The sequence below is a fragment of the Macrobrachium rosenbergii genome, chromosome 16 (assembly GCF_040412425.1).
Source record: "Macrobrachium rosenbergii isolate ZJJX-2024 chromosome 16, ASM4041242v1, whole genome shotgun sequence".
In the NCBI taxonomy this organism is placed as follows: domain Eukaryota; kingdom Metazoa; phylum Arthropoda; class Malacostraca; order Decapoda; family Palaemonidae; genus Macrobrachium; species Macrobrachium rosenbergii.
In genome coordinates, this window is record NC_089756.1 from 30,177,120 (window position 1) to 30,198,017 (window position 20,898).

General features: G+C 39.9%; 1 protein-coding gene across 2 annotated transcripts in view; it reads right to left on the minus strand.

The window, feature by feature from the left end:
* The window catches only part of Kdm3 (Lysine demethylase 3), a 686,187-nt gene that overhangs the window by 274,526 nt on the left and 390,763 nt on the right, over window positions 1–20,898 (minus strand). For both annotated transcript variants that reach the window (XM_067118768.1, XM_067118767.1), the window contains exon 6: window positions 5,838–5,923. In XM_067118768.1, the coding sequence (XP_066974869.1) occupies window positions 5,838–5,923 (86 nt within the window). The remainder of the gene's footprint in view (window positions 1–5,837; window positions 5,924–20,898) is intronic.

The window sequence follows — 20,898 nt, forward strand, 5'->3', positions numbered from 1 at the left end:
AGCTGCATCCGTCTAGCACGGGTGTGGATTATCCTGGTAGGAATAACAGATTTGCTTCTGGGATTCAGCACGCGCCAGCTATTCCTGGTCTCGCGTGATGGACGACAGCTCAGGCAATTACCTATACCGTTGGTCGGTTACCCTTTCTGAGGAAGGACTTGGTCGCTAGCTCTCCTTACTTTACGCTATCCTCTTCTTCTTCTTATACTTCTTCGCACGGGGATCTATTCGAGAGTTTCATTGTACTGATTTCACACCAATAACGTCGCAAGTGCCAAGGTCGCGGACGTTCCCTAGTCTCACTCAACGAATAATTCAGCTACTGTTGGCCATTGCTTTTCTTTTTTGCTATGACTGTGTACCAAACGCAAGAGCAAAAAACAAACTCGGCAACAACAGACTGATCACCACAAATCGGGCGAGGCTAACTGACGTGGATCACAAGGTGTGCAACTAACTACAGATCGAGTCCATCTGATACAAAATCTGAGGAAGAAAGCTTGCGATTGTTGGGCGGGGCGGGCGTGACATGTGTCCCCAAGGGCGACGCCTCCTCGTTCTCATCTCGATCAAGCAAATAGAAGAGACAAATATGAACAGACAAACGTCTCCAGCTTTCATGAACTGGCAACAGCAGCAGCGGCGGCGGCGGCACAACAACGAGTGGCAACAACAGTGATTCTCCCTCTCCTGTGATTCTTCTCCTTCTCCTCCTGTGATTCTCCTCCTCCTCCACTCCTCCAATTCCTGCAATCGCGTTTTCCTGCCACTCCGCCCTCGTTTCATTTCCTTCCCCTAATACGGTCAAAGGGCATATTTCAGCTCCGAAATGAAATCATGACTGCAATTTAAGAGTAAAAAGAATGGATTACGATGCTAACAACCTCCCGCTATCTCATTCTCTTGCCTCCTGCTATTGCCGCTTTCCTCGCTCTTTTCCATTCTCACAGAGAGAGAGAGAGAGAGAGAGAGAGAGAGAGAGAGAGAGAGAGACTGTCCACTAAATTTTAGACTCGACAGGAACATGTTAGAGGATTGTCCCAGTTAGGAAAAAATCTCTCTCTCTCTCTCTCTCTCTCTCTCTCTCTCTCTCTCTCTCTGTGCGCTATCCACCGTAACTCTCAGTGGATATCCTTTCCTCGACCCCCAATCCGTTTCAGAATCCCTGGCAGTGTTTCCCCTTACGGTCCCATCACAGCACACAAGGGATACTTAAGGGGGCTCCTAGGAGGAGGGGAGCTGGAGGGTTCGTGAGAATGGATAAAGGGGGGAGGGTGGGGGGGGATAACGAGGAAAACCTAGGAATGTGGCCCAGGGGTAAAGGGGCGAAAGGCGAAGGGGAGTGCAATTGGATGGTGTGGGCGCGGAGACAAGGGAAAACGCCAGAGAATACAGGCTACAGGCGGTGATAAAAGAAGGTTTGTTTATTGGAGAGAGAGAGAGAGAGAGAGAGAGAGAGAGAGAGAGAGATTCTCCAGAATGTTCGTTACTCGGGAATACAGTCACAAATACGTTTTGATAAGATGGTCACTAACATAAATCGACAGTGCCAATCTCTAAACAACAGAGTCGATGGATGAATGATACGTTACTTTGGCAGTACAAAGCGATTTCTCTTTCTCTCTCTCTCTCTCTAACCGCCATGCCATCCACCCTTCGTCTTTCTGCCCGTCTCATTCTTTCTATAGCACACAAATAATATAAGAGAGAGGAACCAATCTGGTCCAGTAGTCTATCACTCTTATTTATCTGAAGACGGGGGGACAACACACAAGTTTCACTTCTACCAAAATACTTCATAATTCTGGCCACTTTACCAAGGTGAGCTGACATACATCACCTTCTGACAAGAATATAAGTATAACTTTCAGTAAAACAGAAAATGATAACCAACTTTTTTTCTTTAAAAAACCTGGTACATTGGAAAATAGAAAATATTAACCTGGTGCTAGAGCAGTGTTGGTTTTCAACCTCCCACCATAACCAGACCCCACTGCACAGCAGTAACTGATCATGATACACAGCCAGTGATTGTTCATCGCCCTAGGGGAGACGCGACCCCGCGACATCTGAGTGGCAAGCCACGGCACTAACCACTGTACCAGCCGACCAAGCGATCGAAGGAAAGTTTTCAGTAAACATGTGCGTGAGTAGAAACTCGTGAATTTTTCATCGAGTCTTGTACAAACAGGAACTTCGCCTTGCTTTGTGAAGTTCTCTATATCGAATAGCATATAAAATTTATGCCAAAGGCCAAGCATTGGGACCTATGAGGTCATTCAGCGCTGAAACGGAAACTGACAGTATGAGGGTTTGAAAGGTGTAACAGGAGAAAAACCTCAAAGCAGTTGCACTATGAAACAACTGTTAGAGAGGGTAGAAAGTCAGATGGAAGAAAGAATATGAACGGAGGTACAGTAAGAGGAATGAAAGGGGTTGCAGCTAGGGGCCGAAGGCACGCTGCAAAGAACCTTAAGTAATGCCTACAGTGCACCGCATGAGGTGCACTGACGTGCGGCACTACCCCCTTCGGGGAACAACCCATTAAGACCTCCCTCTCCTCTATCCACAAAAAAAAAAAAAAAAAACTCAGCCCGCATAAAAAGGGCGTCCATACTCAACAAAAAAAGGAATTCTGGGCACAGGTCAGTGTCATTCTTTGCCTAAAGCAGTTTCACCGAGTGTCGAAGCCCCCAACCTCTCTAAGCTTCTGTCACGCAGCAAGCCCAGCCTGGATTATGCTTTTGTTTATGCATCAACAGAATTTCCCATTTCTCTGGGGATTTCGTTATTTGCTTTAAAATTCTCTTGCCTGAATGTCAGCAGCCTCCCAGACATTTTATCTCCTAGACAAAAATACTTATGCTATGATACCCTTTTCCTCTACATAGTCATTATGATTGAAGTCACCAGCAGGAGATAATCTTGATGGCCATCTTTCTGCGCTTGTCAGCGGCTCTGCACAGTACCAGGATCCGTATTTTCTGAAGATACCACAATTTCATTTTATTACCCAGTAGTGAGACCTTTAACTCCTGACTCAAGCAATGGAACGGGTTATTTGCCAATGCTCATCGTGATGAGACTCTTAAGCATGAGTCTGGCTATATGTCTGAAGGGCCAGACATCATCGCCTTAGTTTTTCTGAAATTTACACTCCTGTCTCTGTATTTTGGTACTGATCTGTTTGCTCATTTCTCTTAATGAATTGCATTTGTTATATACCCTTTGTTAAGTTTTTTCACTTAACTATAAGCATTCTAATCTGCGGGAGCTTGCTTTGCAAACTGAAGGTGAATGGTGCCCAATTCTAATTAACAGCAGTACTATGAGTTATAATGACCACTTTTATCATTTTTGTTCAGGGTTCCTAGACTGTACAAGTTTAATGTGTCTTTGATCCAAGCCTTTGGACCTAAAATCTATTTTCGTTTATTTACCAGAAATACTCAACGTAACTACTCCTTTGCATATATATATATATATATATATATATATATATATATATATATATATATATATATATATATAATATATATCTGAGCAACATACACCTACCAGTAGTTCCCTCAATATTATACCCAATGCTAGAACTCAACGCCCTCAACAATCAGGTTACGTCCCACCTTCTGAACGCACTTCGTCCAGAATGGGTGGTCAGCCTCAAAAGCATTGTGTACCTAATGCTCTGGCTAGCCACGTACAGCTGCGTGACCGATTACTGATAACCATTTTTCAAGTGTTACCAGTTGTTCGTTTTCTTCCTCTGGCTTCTTCTACGCCTTCCTTATCTTTGTATTTTCCGTCCTTTTCTATAAATCCATAAACGTTAACTTATTCTTGTAGTTTAGCTTGGAAACAATGCTTGCAAAAAAAAAAAAGATTTGCTTTTGTTTTACTTTATGATTCTGTTCTTTATGTTGAACATACAAACACACACACAAACATGTATATATTTAAAATATAAAAAAAAAACTAGCTCCTTTTCCCCATTTGAGAGGTTGGCGCCAGGTCTTATTAGCCCTCCGGTTCTCCGCAATTATTTCCAGATGAGTTGCAATCTCAACGCCCTGCCCCAAGACTGAACAAGGAGCTTATGTGCTGACGGAGACTGGTATTCAACGGCAGTCGCCTATGCTCACTACCGATTAGAACCACCGCACTGTTTAGCTTTGTCTTCCGGATGTGGTAATATATAAACACTTTTGGCACATGAAAACTCGCAGCCATCCTCCGCCTTTACTTATAGCAAGCAAATTATTGTCGCCTTTACTTGACTGACTACACAGAGGGCAGAGCTTGGAAGCTACCTCGACTCGATAAAAAGAAAGAAAAAAAAAAGACGGACTGCTCCCACACAACAGGTCATTTTCAGTTAAAACCAAAATGAGAGAGAGAGAGAGAGAGAGAGAGAGAGAGACACGCATGCACAAAGTCATTTTCAATGTGCTCCCGCCATGTGTGGGAAGCAGTGGTGTCCATGTTTACCTTTCTCGCCGTCGTTAGCTCATCATCAACTGGCTACTCAAAACAAGTAGGAAATCTGGATGGGAAGAAATGGGTACAAGAACAAGAGAGAAAGGGTAAGGGAGGGGAGAGGGTGATGTCACGATAAATAGCTGCACTGAAACTCCTGGTGGATTTCTGGTTCAAAAACATCATCAAAATAATCCGTGGGAGGTTATTAACCCTCTTCTGACTAGAGCCTATTGCCAGTTGGTTGTGCTTCTCGTCACCAAGGTCGTATCGGCAACAAACGGAACAGCTTGTTTATCAGTGATCTCAAGTCAATCAATGGACTGAAGTCGCTGAACACTGCTACTTTGGCTTCTTATCTACGCGTCACCTACTCCGCGGTGCTAGTCCTAAACATGGCGGAAGCTCAGCAGGACGCCGTGTTTATGCTAGCCCCTCGAGGATCAAAAATGCATACACACCCATTTCTATGTTATGCGGTGGACAAATTATATTAATAAACGATATCTGCGTGCGGCCTCTACTTTTATTTACCATACGATGTTTAGTACTAGCACCTCGGAGTAGGTGACTCCTGTATAACGAGCCATAGCAGTGCCCTGGACACTGTGTGACTTGCAACAAACGAATCTTCCCCGCACTCCACCAAACCTAAGCGCTCGTTCACTCCTTGACAATTCGGTCACTTACTTGACAAGGCCAACAACGAATCAGTGGCTTCAGGTTTTAAAACTTATGGAGGTGTACATTGTAGTTAAAAGAACCTTCTCTGTAAATAAAATTTTACCAGGTGAGGTGCTGACATTATCGGGGACGCAAGGCGCAGCGCGAATCACATTTGGTGGACACGTTTACCATTCACGACTATCTGACCAGATTTCTTTCCTTCCTAACATTTTCATGCAAGAAGAAATGGAAGGCACAGAATGAATCTTTCTCATACTAGTTCCAAGATAGCTAGCTAGCTGTGGATTTTCCAGTTCTTTCAATCACTTAAGTGGTGAGTGATAATGTTATTTTCAATAATAATAATAATAATAATAATAATATCTATGTTTCTCCATTTCAAGACTCATGATATTATGAAAATTTTTTAATAATAATAATAATAATAATAATAATAATAATAATAATAATAATAAATTTTAAGACTCATGCTACCATGAGTATTTTTTAATAATAATAATAATAATAATAATAATAATAATAATAAATTTTAAGACTCATGCTACCATGAGTATTTTTTAATAATAATAATAATAATAATAATAATAATAATAATAATAATAATAACAATAATAATAATAATAATACCTAACACAGACGCTGAAGAACGGATGTACGATAATTTCACTACTTACCCCAGACTGGTGGTGGTTGTTGGTTGCCGTGCGAGATCTTCTCGGCGTGATACCAACGTTCTCTCCTCGCAGTATGGACTCCACAACTACAAAGAAAGATAAAAAAAACAATCGAATTAAAAAAAGCAAAGAAAAAAACAATTCTGAGTCTAGCTCCATTATTCTGTACTGTTTGTGATCATAATATTAAAACTGCATATTTGATGATGGTCGCAAAAACGGACCCATACTGTAAAAACCGCAGTTGAAAATATACGAAAATGTGTGTGTGTGTGTGTGTGTGTGTGTGTGTGTGTGTGTGTGTGTGGGCATATCATATATTCGCGTAAAACTTTTACGGACATGTCATTCATATTGTAGATATGATGATGATCTTGTTTGTGTCGAAGGAGTGACATTCCGTAGAAGTGACCACGGTCTAGGTATACCTAGACCTTCGGAGTCACATAACAAAGGAGTGACTTCTCATTGGAGTGACATAACGAAGTGACAAAGTAGCCAAAAATTGTAAAAATTTTTAAATTGTTAAAATTTTATTTTAAGAACTAGAACCACTGAATTGTTAAAATATTTCAAATACTGGTGGGATGGTTGTCACTCCTTTGAAATTGATATCTGAGGTTAAATTAAGTTCCGTGATGACCCATAAAAACTAGAGAGCAGCCGGAGTGCTCAGTCACTTTTTGAGATGCTTTGTGGACTGACACAGTCAATCAAATGACCAAATAAACAAATGAACGTGTAAAAATAAAATAAAAATCTTTACCATATGCAATTAAAAACTTGGTAAGTGACAGCTAGACAAGGTTTCCTTGCACTTCAGTTCGCTTTGTAAAAGATATGATAACTAAAGCACTTCTATTAAATGTGAACTGTCAAATTACTGACACACAGAAATTCGGGGTCAAGCATCCATACATTCTAACTAGGAATTTGGCTGATGTTATCCGATTCATTAAGTCACACACACACACACACACACACAAAAGGTGAAACACATGCATAAGTTTTTGTTTTCAGTCATTATTCCTTGATAGTTTCATTACGACTACAGCCATGAGATGGCAATTTACAGCAATCGTTTTATGAATAAAACCTTTATTGTATCTCAAACGTTAAAAATATTGTCCTAAACTGGAAGACTGCAGTATCCGCAAAAAAACCAAAAATGAGAAAAATGGTAGATACTGCATTTTTCCCTTGCCTTTCTATTGATTTTGCAGATACTGCAAATGGGACCCCCTAAATACTCGTTGAAAGCGTTGAAGAATCATTCTGAAACTGCAGTAACTTGTGTATTGGTGTTTCACGAGCCCAATGGGTGGCACATCTCAATTTCGAAAATTTAGCAGATCCTGCAGTTTTCCATTTTAGGGCAGAAAACAGCAAGTTATATGGCAACATCAGATGAGTTCCCAAAATGGTGACTTTCATATCGTCTTCAGAGCATACGATTAGGTTTGTAATATCACGATACTTGCTACAGGCTTATCATCGTGTCACTCAGAAAAAAAAAGCACGAAGAAAATACACCAAAATGTGAAAATATCCATCTGTGTCTTCCTACTACAGGTGGGTATTGTGACCCACTAAGTGGAGAGAGAGAGAGAGAGAGAGAGAGAGAGAGAGAGAGAGAGAGAGAGAGAGAGAGAGAGAGAGAGAGAGAGAGAGAGAGCATCTAGGCTACACAATCCACTGCAGCAACACTCAAAACCAGGAATAAAACCAACCAGAGCCAACAGCAATTTTACTTAGCGCTATTATTTATTCGCGGGGAGGTTCAGCCGACTTCCGTTCTCGGCCCAACTTTCCATTAAACTTTCTCCATTAAAAGAAAATATGGCGAGTGTTGTAGTTTGAAACCTGCTGACTTTCGTCGAAGTTTGCCAATGCACTCCACGAGTATCCCTGTGCTTCCTACGACTCTCACAACAGAAGCGCTGAAGGGCTGCAGAGAGAGAGAGAGAGAGAGAGAGAGAGAGAGAGAGAGAGAGAGAGAGAGAGAGAGAGATTCATTTTTAAAAGCCTTTGTTGTCCCTGTTACCTGAAAGACCTGTACATAGACGCATATAAATCCACATCTTTCTCTGCCGCACCATTCACAGAAGTCACCCTCCTTTGATCAGACAGTAATTTTCGAAAGCGAGCAGCGATTAAACACCAGCGTCATAATGCACACCACATCAGGCATGATACCAGCTACAGCCAAGGCTTCAAGAACGCATAAATATGCACAGCAGAAGACACATTTCACTTCAGTTCGGTCTATTCTTTAGTTCTTTGTTCCTTTCCCAGTAAGGCACTCAAGAAACGTTTCCGAAGTGTTTCCCACTGCTAGTTCTATTCTTTGGTCTGCTAGTTTTGTTTTTTGGTCTGCTAGTTCTATTCTTTGGTCTACTAGTTCTATTTATTTTGGTCTGCTAGTTCTTTTTTGGTCTGATAGTTTTGTTTTTGGTCTGATAGTTCTGTTTTTTGGTCTGCTAGTTCTGTTTTTTGGTCTGCTAGTTCTATTTTTGGTTTACTAGTTCTGTTTTTGGTCTGCTAGTTCTGTTTTTGGTCTGCCAGTTCTGCTTTTTGGTCTGCTAGTTCTGTTTTTGGTCTGCTAGTTCCATTTTTTGGTCTACTAGTTCTGTTTTTGGTCTGCTAGTTCTATTTTTGGTCTACTAGTTCTATTCTTTGGTCTGCTAGTTCTATTCTTTGGTCTGCTAGTTCTTTTTTTGGTCTGCTAGTTGTTTTTGGTCTGCTAGTTTTGTTTTTTGGTCTGCTATAATCCATCCACCTTCGCCTCGGTCTTCTTCTTGCTCTCCCACCAGGCACCTCCATCCGCATCACTCTCCTCCCTAAATATGTCTCATCCCTTCTCACCACATGGCCATACCCCTGCAGTCTTCTTTCCGGGGCCTTCTTTGATAGTTCTACGACTTTAGTAGTCCCTCTTATTCTTTCATTTTTGATCAATGTTTTCCTTATTTCGCAAGGAAACCATCATCTATTCTGAAGGGTATACTCCTGCTATTCCTTCATCAGTTTTTATGAAAGTTGTACTGTACAGTGTCTGAACAAATGACAACAGAATTTTTTTTTTTGTATACTTGTATTAGAATAAATAACTGAGGTAAAGACGTACCACAATAATTATAGTTTGCTACGCACTAAAATCCAAATGTAGACACTCAGCTCACTTGGCACAATCTCTAGTTATTGTGATAACCTGAGAAAAGGAATGTTTGTACCATACAAAGACAGATTTAAAATCGACTCAAGAATCTAGCTTTCTTTTGTCATGCGTAAAAAATGACGTAAGGCTGTTTTAAATGCGATGTCACTGAAGCTAGGTAAGCGACAAGGTTTTTTTTCCTCGCCGAGACAAAAGACTGCATTGAATTGAACTGAATTGAATATAGAATTTAGGCCAAAAGTCAAGCACTGGGACCTATAAGGTCATTCAGCGCTGAAACGGAAATTGACAGTAAAAGGCTGGAAAGGTGTAACAGGAGGAAAACCTCAAAGCAGTTGCACTATGAATCAAGTGTTATGAGAGGCTGGAAAGTCAGACGGAAGAAAGATAATAAGGAAGGAGGTACAGTAAAGGGAAGGAAAGGGGTTGCAGCTGGGAGCCGAAGGCACGCTACAATGAACGTTAAGTAATGCCTACAGTGAACCGCACGAGGTTCACGGGGTACAGACTGTTTTCACGAAGAGAGGAGTCTTCAAAAAACCAAATCACCCCCAACACGCCTGCTGGGACAAGTGACATCCCTTGTTTGCAGAACGAAGACACCTGAAGTTCACTCCTTCTGTTCCCCTCGCAGGGACAAGGGACGGATGCACTCCTTCTGTTCCCCTCGCAGGGACAAGGGACGGATGCTTCAAAGAAATTCCGTTCAGCCATACCTTCTCCCTCAGAAACTCATTATTTCCGGGAAATATGAGAATAATAATTTCTTGTGGTTTTTCTCAATGCAGACGACAGAACGAACAGCACAGCAGTGGCATGTAAACAAAACCTCCCTTCCGTTTGGCTTTATTATTATTATTATTATTATTATTTTTTTTTTTTTAATCATTCTTTGCTGGGGGTCGTCTCTATTAGAACGGGAACGCAGGGGAAATCACGCACCCCACCAACGTCACGATATACTGTCCAGTTGAAAAGAATGTCAGAGAGAGAGAGAGAGAGAGAGAGAGAGAGAGAGAGAGAGAGAGAGAGAGAGAGAGAGAGAGCTAAAAGAATTTCAGAGTCAGAGAGAGAAAGAGAGAGTTAAAAAGAATTTCAGAGTCAGAGAGAGAGAGAGAGAGAGAGAGAGAGAGAGAGAGAGAGAGAGAGAGAGAGAGAGAGAATTAACAAGAATATCAGAGAGAGAGAGAGAGAGAGAGAGAGAGAGAGAGAGAGAGAGAGAGAGAGAGAGAGGGAGAGAGAGGAATGAACGGTTCCCTTGGCAACGCAGCAGCAGAGGCAACAAAAGCTTCAACCCCAACAGCATTAAATCTTCTTCCATTGTGCCTTCCCTGATGAGAAGTATCCTTCCTAGCAAACCCTTTTCCCCCATTTCCCCCTCTCCTCTCTCTCTCTCTCTCTCTCTCTCTCTCTCTCTCTCTCTCTCTCTCTCTCTCTCTCATGGTCTTGTTAATTCTTTCTCTCTCTCTCTCTCTCTCTCTCTGATATTCTTGTTAACACTCTCTCTCTCTCTCTGATATTCTTGTTAACTCTCTCTCTCTCTCTCTCTGACATTCTTTTTAACTCTCTCTCTCTCTCTCTCTGAAATTCTTTTTAACTCTCTCTCTCTCTCTCTCTCTGATATTCTTGTTAATTCTCTCTCTCTCTGATTTTCTTGTTACACACACTCTCTCTCTGATATCCTTGTTAACTCTCTCTCTCTCTCTCTCTGACATTCTTTTTAACTCTCTCTCTCTCTCTCTCTCATATTCTTGTTAACTCTCTCTCTCTCTCTCATATTCTTGTTAACTCTCTCTCTCTCTCTCTCTCTCTCTGATGGTCTTGTTAATTCTTTCTCTCTCTGATATTCTTGTTAACACACTCTCTCTCTGATATTCTTGTTAACTCTCTCTTTCTCTTTCTCTCTCCCTCTCTCGGGATGTTTGTCCTCTAGGAACACGGAGACTATTGAATACGATCACAAAAACCACTTACTATAAATTCAAAAATGAAAATAGAAGGGAAACTGGACAGGAACTCTGGATTACCAAATTGAAGCTCTCTAAGATTCACTGTTTATTTCTCAGATTAAGCGCCTTATATATATATCTTAATTGTATTATTATTTTTGATATTTTCAATGTAGGTTAAATGGGATTTAACAACTTTCTATGCATCGGTATTTTTACGTTACATTTTTAAAAGAAGCTAAAAATTGTGAACTTACAGTTTTGAGTAAAAAAATATATTTTTGAGCCAACAACACGAAAGATAATCCTGTATTTATTGAAACAGTTCTGTCGGCTCGTAAATGTAATCATTTGCATGTCCTATAAGCGAAAGAAAATAAGACATTCTACACGGACACCTATCTGGGTTTCAACATAATATATAATTTTCCTCAACGGAAATCTCTGACATAAATGAACTAGAACAATAATCAGAAGTATATTGCTATATAAATAAAGGCAACGCCACGAGGCATAGACTGCTAAGCAAAGGACAGTAAGTCGAAAGGCCTAGCACTACTCCGTTATTTTACTTTCCATTGTAGCACTGCCTTTATTTATATATTCATCACGTTCCATATTTTCGTGATTCAGTTATGCATATTTTTACATATGTGAAAGCAATCCCATCAGCCATTTTTTTTTCACCTGGAGAGCAAATATTTTTGTGTGGCTTTTTTTTTTAAATACTGCACTTATTTAGGGTTCATTTGGAACCTTCGTACTCGAGACACAGTCCTTAAAAAAAAAAAAAAGTTTTGGGCGTTTTCTGGCCTCGCAAGCAGGCCCTTTTCGAAGAACTTCTAAAATGAACCATTTCCAAATGAAACAAAGATTGCATCGGAAGACTTTCAGGGACGAGCATATACTCTCAGAGCCTCTGAAGCTCTGAGCACTGAATCACACCAAGTTTTTCAGGAAACATTATTCATACGAGGTTCTCCCTTCCACCTCAGCAACAACAAGCTTTTTATCGCCCAGAGCAGTTGCTTCCCAGCAACCTTAAAGATACGAAGTCAGGAGAACAGAGGCGCAAGAAATGCCAAAGACGTCACGGGAATGACCTCAGCGCCAACGCAAAACGCACTGCGGTTCAGAACGGGAGTTGTTTCCTTGATAGCATTGAAGCGGATGCAACCACACGTCTGTGGAAAAGCATGTGCGTTTCTGAGGAGAGTGGGTGGATTCGCCCCCCCCCACCCCCCCTTTTTTTTTTTTGAACCAACTTTCCTCATAACTTCGTTTCGCAAAGTTTGTAGCAGTTTCCTCGCAGTAGTCTTTGACGAGAGCTTTAATTTAGGCGAAACCCCCTCCTCCTCCACTCTACCCTCTCCTCGCCATCTGTCTGGGAAGAAGTTTACTGATGAAGTCTCTTCCTTCTTCTTCTTTGATCAATTACAAGTGAAGAAACTGGACACACGATCACAGCCGCCATCATCATACGGCGTTGCCTCCTCCCCTTTAAGTGTCTTCCACTTTTCTTCCACAGCACATAGTTAATATTCCGAATCATTTTTCCGGATAACAAAAATGATTTCCAGTGTAGGAGCGACGCTGTAATTTTCCTTTTCATGAAAATAAGCGAGTGGTGAAGTTAATAAACTTTCTTCGTTTCTAACAAAATGCTGCGGTGCAATGTGCAAAGTCTGCTAAAGAGCAACAACATTCATGCCGTTTACAATTCCCTGAATTCATAGAATGCGATGCAAATTGTTGTATATCATCACAGCAGTATCCCAACAATAAATAGAGCCTTAACTTACTTGTTCGATTGTAAATACCCACATGAACAAAAAGACAAACATCTACGAATACACACACATTTAATGGTTCTATTATTATTATTATTAGTTCAGTATATGAAACCTATTCACATGGAACAAGCACACCAAAGGGGCCACTGACTTGAGATTCAAGCTTCCAAAGAATGTCGGTTTCAACCTCCCACCGCAGCAGAACCTCCCCCCCGCCCTCTACCACTGCAGCAGTAACTGATCATGATACAGAGCCAGTGATTTTTCATCGCCCTGGGGTAGACGCGAACCCGCGACATCCGAGTGGCGTCCAACGGCACTAACCACTATACCAGCGGACCAGCTGTGTCACCTTACAGTAAGTTGGTCATGCAAACAGAAGCTTATTTATGCCGAGTTCATATACAACGCGACACAGAACAGTTTATCACCACTGCAGGCTATTATACCGTATTTCACTTAGAAACTAAGGAAATATTCGGTCAGCCAAGAACCAGAATTGGCGCCTATAAAATACGGGACAAAAAGCTAATGACTTTGGACCCGAGTGAATCTAACAGACGATCAATACTATATCAGCATATGCTGATTCGTTATAGTAGTATGATAATAATAATAAAAAAAAACTACTGATAATAATCATTATTATTACTGAAAGGGATGGCTGTATTTTGCGAATTTATCTTATGCAAGATCTTTTCTATCCTTATCATTCGCTTTTCAGGCTCAGCGATGTTGGTCAGCAACTGGCCATTATTATCATTATTATTATTATTATTATTATTGGTCTCAATATACAAATGGGTAGCCAGCGGGTCTAAATCCGAACCACGAACCTTACTAACGAGACCTCGGCTTTATAACACTATTACCATCATTATCATTTTAGCCAATCGAGTTCTGTAGTATCCTTTATGGAGGGACTTGCTCGGGCAGCATCTTAACCGAAAAGTTCTGGACCAATTAAAATCCGACAGATCGTTCACAAAACTAACAACCTACAAGTGAAAAGTTGCAGATTAGACATGACAAAAAGTCTCTCTTGTCGCAAGCGCTGTTCTGCCCTGAAGTGGAAAACTGCAGTATCTGGAAAATTTTCGAAATTGAGATATGCCACCTCTTGGCCTCGTGAAACACTAATAAACAAGGTACTGCAGTTTCAGAATGATTCTTCAACGCTTTCCACGAGTATTTATAGGGGGGTCCCACCTGCAGTATCTGCAAAATCAGTAGTAAGGCAAGGGAGAACCGACCATTTTTCTCAGTTCTGTATTTTTGCAGAAACTGCAGTCTTCCCCTCGCCGTGGGGTCATTCCGCTTCCTCCTCGCAACTTTCATCTTCAGCCCTTCCTTCCTTCAATAAACGTTGTAGGTAAATGTTCATCTTCTCTTCTGTCTCTGATAATGACTAGTCTTTCCGAGCGAAACCCCGAAAGCACATCAATGAGAACTGGAAAGCCAAAGGGGCGTCCAGTCATTTAGAGAAGCGATTACTTGAGGGGCTGGGTTGCGTCACCAGGTCTGGTTGGCTCCGTTTTTCCAACGGGAACGTGGACACTTAGCATTTCATCTGTGCAAGCAGTAAGTCAGTCAGTCAAGTCAGTCAGTCAATCAGTCAGTTAGCTTTCTGCGGGAACAGGAAGCTCACCTTAAACACACGTCAAGGAAGAGTCGAGAGAGCACAAGAAATACTGAAACTATCTCCGCGACGGTTCAGTCGGCCATATTGGAGAAGTTACCATTCTGTACGGAGAACAGCAATTATAATGGAATGGAATGGGATACCGAGTTTAGGCCAAAGGCCAAGCTCTGGGACCTATGAGGTCATTCAGCGCTGAAACGGAAACTGACAGTAGGTAGGTTTGATTGAAAGGCGTAACAGGAGGTAAACCTCGCGGTTGCACTATGAAACATTTGTTAGGAGAAGGTGGACAGCAAGATGGAAGAAGACATTATGAATGAAGGTACAGTAAAAGGGACGAAAGGGGTTGCAGCTAGGGGCCGAAGGGACGCCGCAAAGAACCTTAAGTAACTAGAGGCTCTATCCCGCTACGGGGCAAGTTTCGTGAAGAATCCTTCAGTTTCCGTCGCATGGCATTAACTGTAACATACCAATACCTCTAGAATTACATTAGTTCATCGTTTCACTACCACTTTCGCGCCAAACAGAAAATTCCTCATACGGGAACCAGCGCTGGTGAAGGACCACAGAGAAGGGGAGTTCCCCATGGATTCCCAGAGTTCCCCCATGGATTCAGAGTTCCCCATGGATTCCCAATTCTCATTTACCAATGATAAGAGGTTTCACCGGGAAAGACTACTCATCATCATCATCGGACGCGGAAGAGCAGGTGGAAAAAAAGGGGCGATGACAAAATATTTGTCTGCAACATTATTGAAGAGAGGAAGGAAGGAAGGAAGGAAGGAAGGAAGGAAGGAAGGAAGAAGGGATGAGTTGAAAGTTGAAAGGTGAGGGAGACAAACAGCAGCATGGCGAGGGGGAAGATATTTACGCAGCATAACAGCAGCAGCAGCACATGTAAAGAGAGAGAGAGAGAGAGAGAGAGAGAGAGAGAGAGAGAGAGAGAGAGAGAGAGAGAGAGAGAGAGAGAGAGAGAGAGAAATATTTAGAAATTTTGTGTCTGTTTGCATCGAATACCCCAAAAGAAGACTGGAAGCATATATAAAAATGTGAATTAACAGCCAAGTACATATAAAAATGTGAATTAACAAAAAATGTGAATTAACAGCCAAGTATATATAAAAATGTGAATTAACAAAAAATGTGAATTAACAGCCAAGTATATATAAAAATGTGAATTAACAAAAAATGTGAATTAACAGCCAAGTATATATAAAAATGTGAATTAACAAAAAATGTGAATTAACAGCCAAGTATATATAAAAATGTGAATTAACAAAAAATGTGAATTAACAGCCAAGTATATATAAAAATGTGAATTAACAAAAATGTGAATTAACAGCCAAGTATATATAAAAATGTGAATTAACAAAAAATGTGAATTAACAGCCAAGTATATATAAAAATGTGAATTAACAAAAAATGTGAATTAACAGCCAAGTATATATAAAAATGTGAATTAACAAAAAATGTGAATTAACAGCCAAGTATATATAAAAATGAATTAACAAAAAATGTGAATTAACAGCCAAGTATATATAAAAATGTGAATTAACAAAAAATGTGAATTAACAGCCAAGTATATATAAAAATGTGAATTAACAAAAAATGTGAATTAACAGCCAAGTATATATAAAAATGTGAATTAACAAAAAATGTGAATTAACAGCCAAGTATATATAAAAATGTGAATTAACAAAAAATGTGAATTAACAGCCAAGTATATATAAAAATGTGAATTAACAAAAAATGTGAATTAACAGCCAAGTATATATAAAAATGTGAATTAACAAAAAATGTGAATTAACAGCCAAGTATATATAAAAATGTGAATTAACAAAAAAATGTGAATTAACAGCCAAGTATATATAAAATGTGAATTAACAAAAAATGTGAATTAACAGCCAAGTATATATAAAAATGTGAATTAACAAAAAATGTGAATTAACAGCCAAGTATATATAAAAATGTGAATTAACAAAAAATGTGAATTAACAGCCAAGTATATATAAAAATGTGAATTAACAAAAAATGTGAATTAACAGCCAAGTATATATAAAAATGTGAATTAACAAAAAATGTGAATTAACAGCCAAGTATATATAAAAATGTGAATTAACAAAAAATGTGAATTAACAGCCAAGTACATATAAAAATGTGAATTAACAAAAAAATGTGAATTAACAGCCAAGTATATATAAAAATGTGAATTAACAAAAAAATGTGAATTAACAGCCAAGTATATATAAAAATGTGAATTAACAAAAAAATGTGAATTAACAGCCAAGTATATATAAAAATGTGAATTAACAAAAAAATGTGAATTAACAGCCAAGTATATATAAAAATGTGAATTAACAAAAAAATGTGAATTAACAGCCAAGTATATATAAAAATGTGAATTAACAGCCCCTCCAAAGTCCTTGCGACATGAGGGAAACCTCCTACTGCTCAGAAAACCTCGGAGAACTTTGCCCAATAACCGCGATAAGGCGCAGGGCACCAAATTCCGAAGTTGCAGGGCAAGGGTATATAGCGATAACAACATCAACAGTAAAACGAATTTCTGTGTTGGGCAATTATCACCCTCCCCCCCCCGCCTTGGTTCTCTTCCAAGAACACATGCGAACCTGAGCAAATGGCACATGCGTATGCACAAGTGCAAAGAACACTTGTGGCAAGTGACAGAGCAGAAAAAAGCTAATAAAATATGACGTTTGAAGGGAATACAAAGAGTGCATACCACACGCGGATCCAAAATAATGTCATGGGGGTGGCACCAATTTTCATATACATACATACATACATACATATATATATATATACATATATATATATATATATATATATATATATATATATATATATATATATATATATATATATATATATATATTATATATATAATTTCTGTAATAAATTTTTAATTTTTCCCATTTTTAGATCCCTCGTGTTATCTAAATCTTCAATATTATTATTTTGTCATTATTTTTCATGGTTGGGGGCCACGTGCCCAGGTGCCCTCGCCCCTGGATCCGCCAGCGGTGCATACAAATAATACGGATGTAATTTATACTGATTATTTTCATACCTTCACTGTCCCGGTTAAGCAAAGATGGCTCGTGAACGAAGAACCTCCGTCCTTTGCGATTCGCAAACGAAGTGTCAAAGTGGCATTCTCTTCAATGCCAAACCTAGTCATTTCAACAAGCGTCTTCGTTTTTACGGCTTCAACAGATAAATTCCATTTTTAGTTTTCTGTAGAAGAAAACTATTGTGCCGGCTTTGTCTGTCCGTCCGCATTTTTTTCTGTCCGCCCTCAGATCTTAAAAACTACGGAGGCTAGAGGTCTGCAAATCGGTACGTTGACTATCAACCCTCCAGTCATCAAACCTAAAAAACTGCAGCTCTCTAGCCTCAGTAGTTTTTATTTTATTACAGGTTAAATTCAGCCATGATCGTGCTTCTGGCAACGAAATAGGCCAGACCACCATAAGGCCGTGGTTAAAGTTTCATGGGGCGCGGCTAATACAGCATTATACCGAGACCACCGCAAGATAGGTCTATTTTCGGTGGCCTTGATTATACACTGTACAGAAAACTCGACCTCTTTAGCGCATTTTTTACTTTACTCAGAAATTAAAATTTCGTCTTACAATCAGAGCAGAATTAAACGTAATTTACCATTACGAAATGAGTTGGCCATTCATAAAGTAATCGATAACGTATCGAGCAAAATTTAACTAGTACTAAAAAGTAAGAAAGGCAACTAACTTACTGCCAAGTTTCTTTTGAATTGGTAGTTACGTGTTGCAAAAAGTTGTCTCAAAGGGCTTGCCTCGTCTAGTGTATCGCCAAAATACTCAGCAATATTTATATTCTTGATTATGTTTTCTGGTATTTACAGACATATTATTCGTCAACGTGATATACTTGACCTTCAATTGTTTTTATCATAACAATAAAACTCAAATATTTACCAGACTAAAAACATATTACTATCTTTCTTCCCCTTACAACCTTCCTAGGTCGGTAACTCTCTCAAGATTCCAATGGTTTCCGGTTTATCCTTGCTGCAGTCAGCAGCACACTGTCCTGGAGCGAGCCCAATGCAAGGTGTGTTCATCCAATCGAATGTGATTCCTATAGAGGTCCCTTGGCATTACCCCTAGTGCTCCCAGAAAGGTAGGTACTACTTGCTATTCATACGCTTGGTACTCTAATTTTCTCTGCTTTTTCCTTTTGCTCTTATGCCACGTGGTATGGCTACATCTGTCAGATCTCTGCGTTTTTTTATATTTACCTGATCTTTGAACCTCAACCACATGGGCAGTCATTGCACCATAGTCCCACAGTACCTAGAATGTTTCGTTTGCCAGCACTCTTTCTGGTATATGGCTGTGTCACTTGTTTGCAGACGAGGGTAGACGACTTTCTTTGCAGGTCTTCCAAAGAGAGAGCTAAGCGACTGTGTCATGCCTTTTCTTGTACTCATTTTGGGCTGATGACGGGCATTCGCTTACGATGTGGTCGAGGGTCGCCAAAGCCTGTTAGCATTTGCGGCCCTCAAGTGATGATAGTATTTGGCCAAACTTTTCAATTTGTATTTATAATATGTTTAGTACTGTGTAGTCATGAACATGCCTTCAGTTTCCTCCTTGAGATCCCCTATACTGCCCTAAAATGGAAAACTGCATTACCCGCAAAATTTCCGAAACTGACACGACACTAACCACTAGACCAGCGGACCAGTATAAGGAAGAATTTCCTTTTCACTGCAGAAACTTTTTAGATGTGAAGTTCCGTATGTTGCCAAGCAAGAACCTGTGAATACTGGCGAGATGCCCTCGGCCGCAATACGAGGCACATTTCGAACAAAAACAAGGCAGGAGAAATACACAAACGGCAACGATAAAACTTTGAAACATATGATGAAACTATGCTGACGCAATCAATGGCTGGTTGCTCCTTTGTTCTCTGTTGTTGTCTCTCATCCCTTCCTCCTCTTTGCAAGGAAGCTGCAGACTTGCTAAAAACAAAATCACCAATTACTGCGGCCCCATTTCTTTGTTATCTGGAATGTTTGCCATAACAAAAGCCGACAATTACAGAATGCCTCACTGCAATTACCGAGAGAGAGAGAGAGGGAGAGAGCAATAATAATAATAATAATAATAATAATAATAATAATAATAATAATAATAATAATAATAATAATAATGTTAAATGGTGGTTGACATGTCATATACAGAAATGCAGTCACAGTACTATGAAGTATTTTGCAATAATAATAATAATAAAAATAATAAAGGCTTCGACAGTTTCGAAAATTAAACTTAACAACTGAAGGCTGGGACAGAAACTATAAATTCAAATTCTCAAAGAGAGAGAGAGAGAGAGAGAGAGAGAGAGAGAGAGAGAGAGAGAGAGAGAGAGAAACACCTTTACAAGTTCTCTGAAAATACAATATTTTTGTAGCCCGTGGAAATTTAGGCAACCAAACTCTTCTCATAATGAGACTATATTTCACTATCTTTAAGTAAATCAAGAAAATCCTCCATTACCATTACCATCAAGTTTTCTGTACAGCATATAATTCTGTATGAAACTCTCAGCCGCGGCCCGATGAAACTTTCAGCCACGGCCCGGTGGTGGCCTGTGTGTTGGCACCCATAGCGGTCCCAGACGCACGATTATGGCTAACTTTAACCGTAAATAAAATAAAAAAAACTACTGAGGCTAGAGGGCTGCAATTTGGAATGTTTGATGATTGGAGGTGGCTGATTAACATACCAATTTGCAGCCCTTTAGCCTCAGTAGTTTTTAAGATCTGAAGGCGGACAGAAAAAAGTGCGGATGGATAGACAAAGCCAGCACAATATTTTTCTTTTACAGAAAACTAAAAAGGGTCTCCTCTTAAATCAATGACAAAATAGGTCTACAGTTCTAAATATGGTGAAAATGCCATCAACAGCCCAGCCACTGGTTGTTTAAAAAAAACTGAAGGGGTCAATTACACAGCTTTTGACACTTAAGTCACAAAGTCTCTTAAAGTCAAGCAATTCAAAGGCCCCATTAACATGAATATAAGACCTCTGAATGTGACTAGTAAATCTAAATGGCACCACACGTACCTAATTGGTGTCAGCAAGCACGTGAAGGGCATAAATGTCTTTCAACACCTAGGCTATCATGAAACTTTTATTAATTTCAAACACAAGTAGGCTACACACACTGTCACAAACTCTGAATTGAAGAGTAAGGCCCGGGACATGGCGAAAATTTTTGTCGACAGTTCTCTTATTACAACGGGAACATAAAAATTGTGAAGAGAGGAGGTGGAACCAATCAAGAGAGGCAAGAACATGCCAGTGATGGGGAGGAGGAGGGGGAGGAGGAGGAGTGTGGGGCATCAGCAGATCAGATGGATGGATGTGGTGAGGAGGGATATGGGTGAGGTGGGCCTGGGGGAAGAAGATGTAAGGAATAGAAACAGATA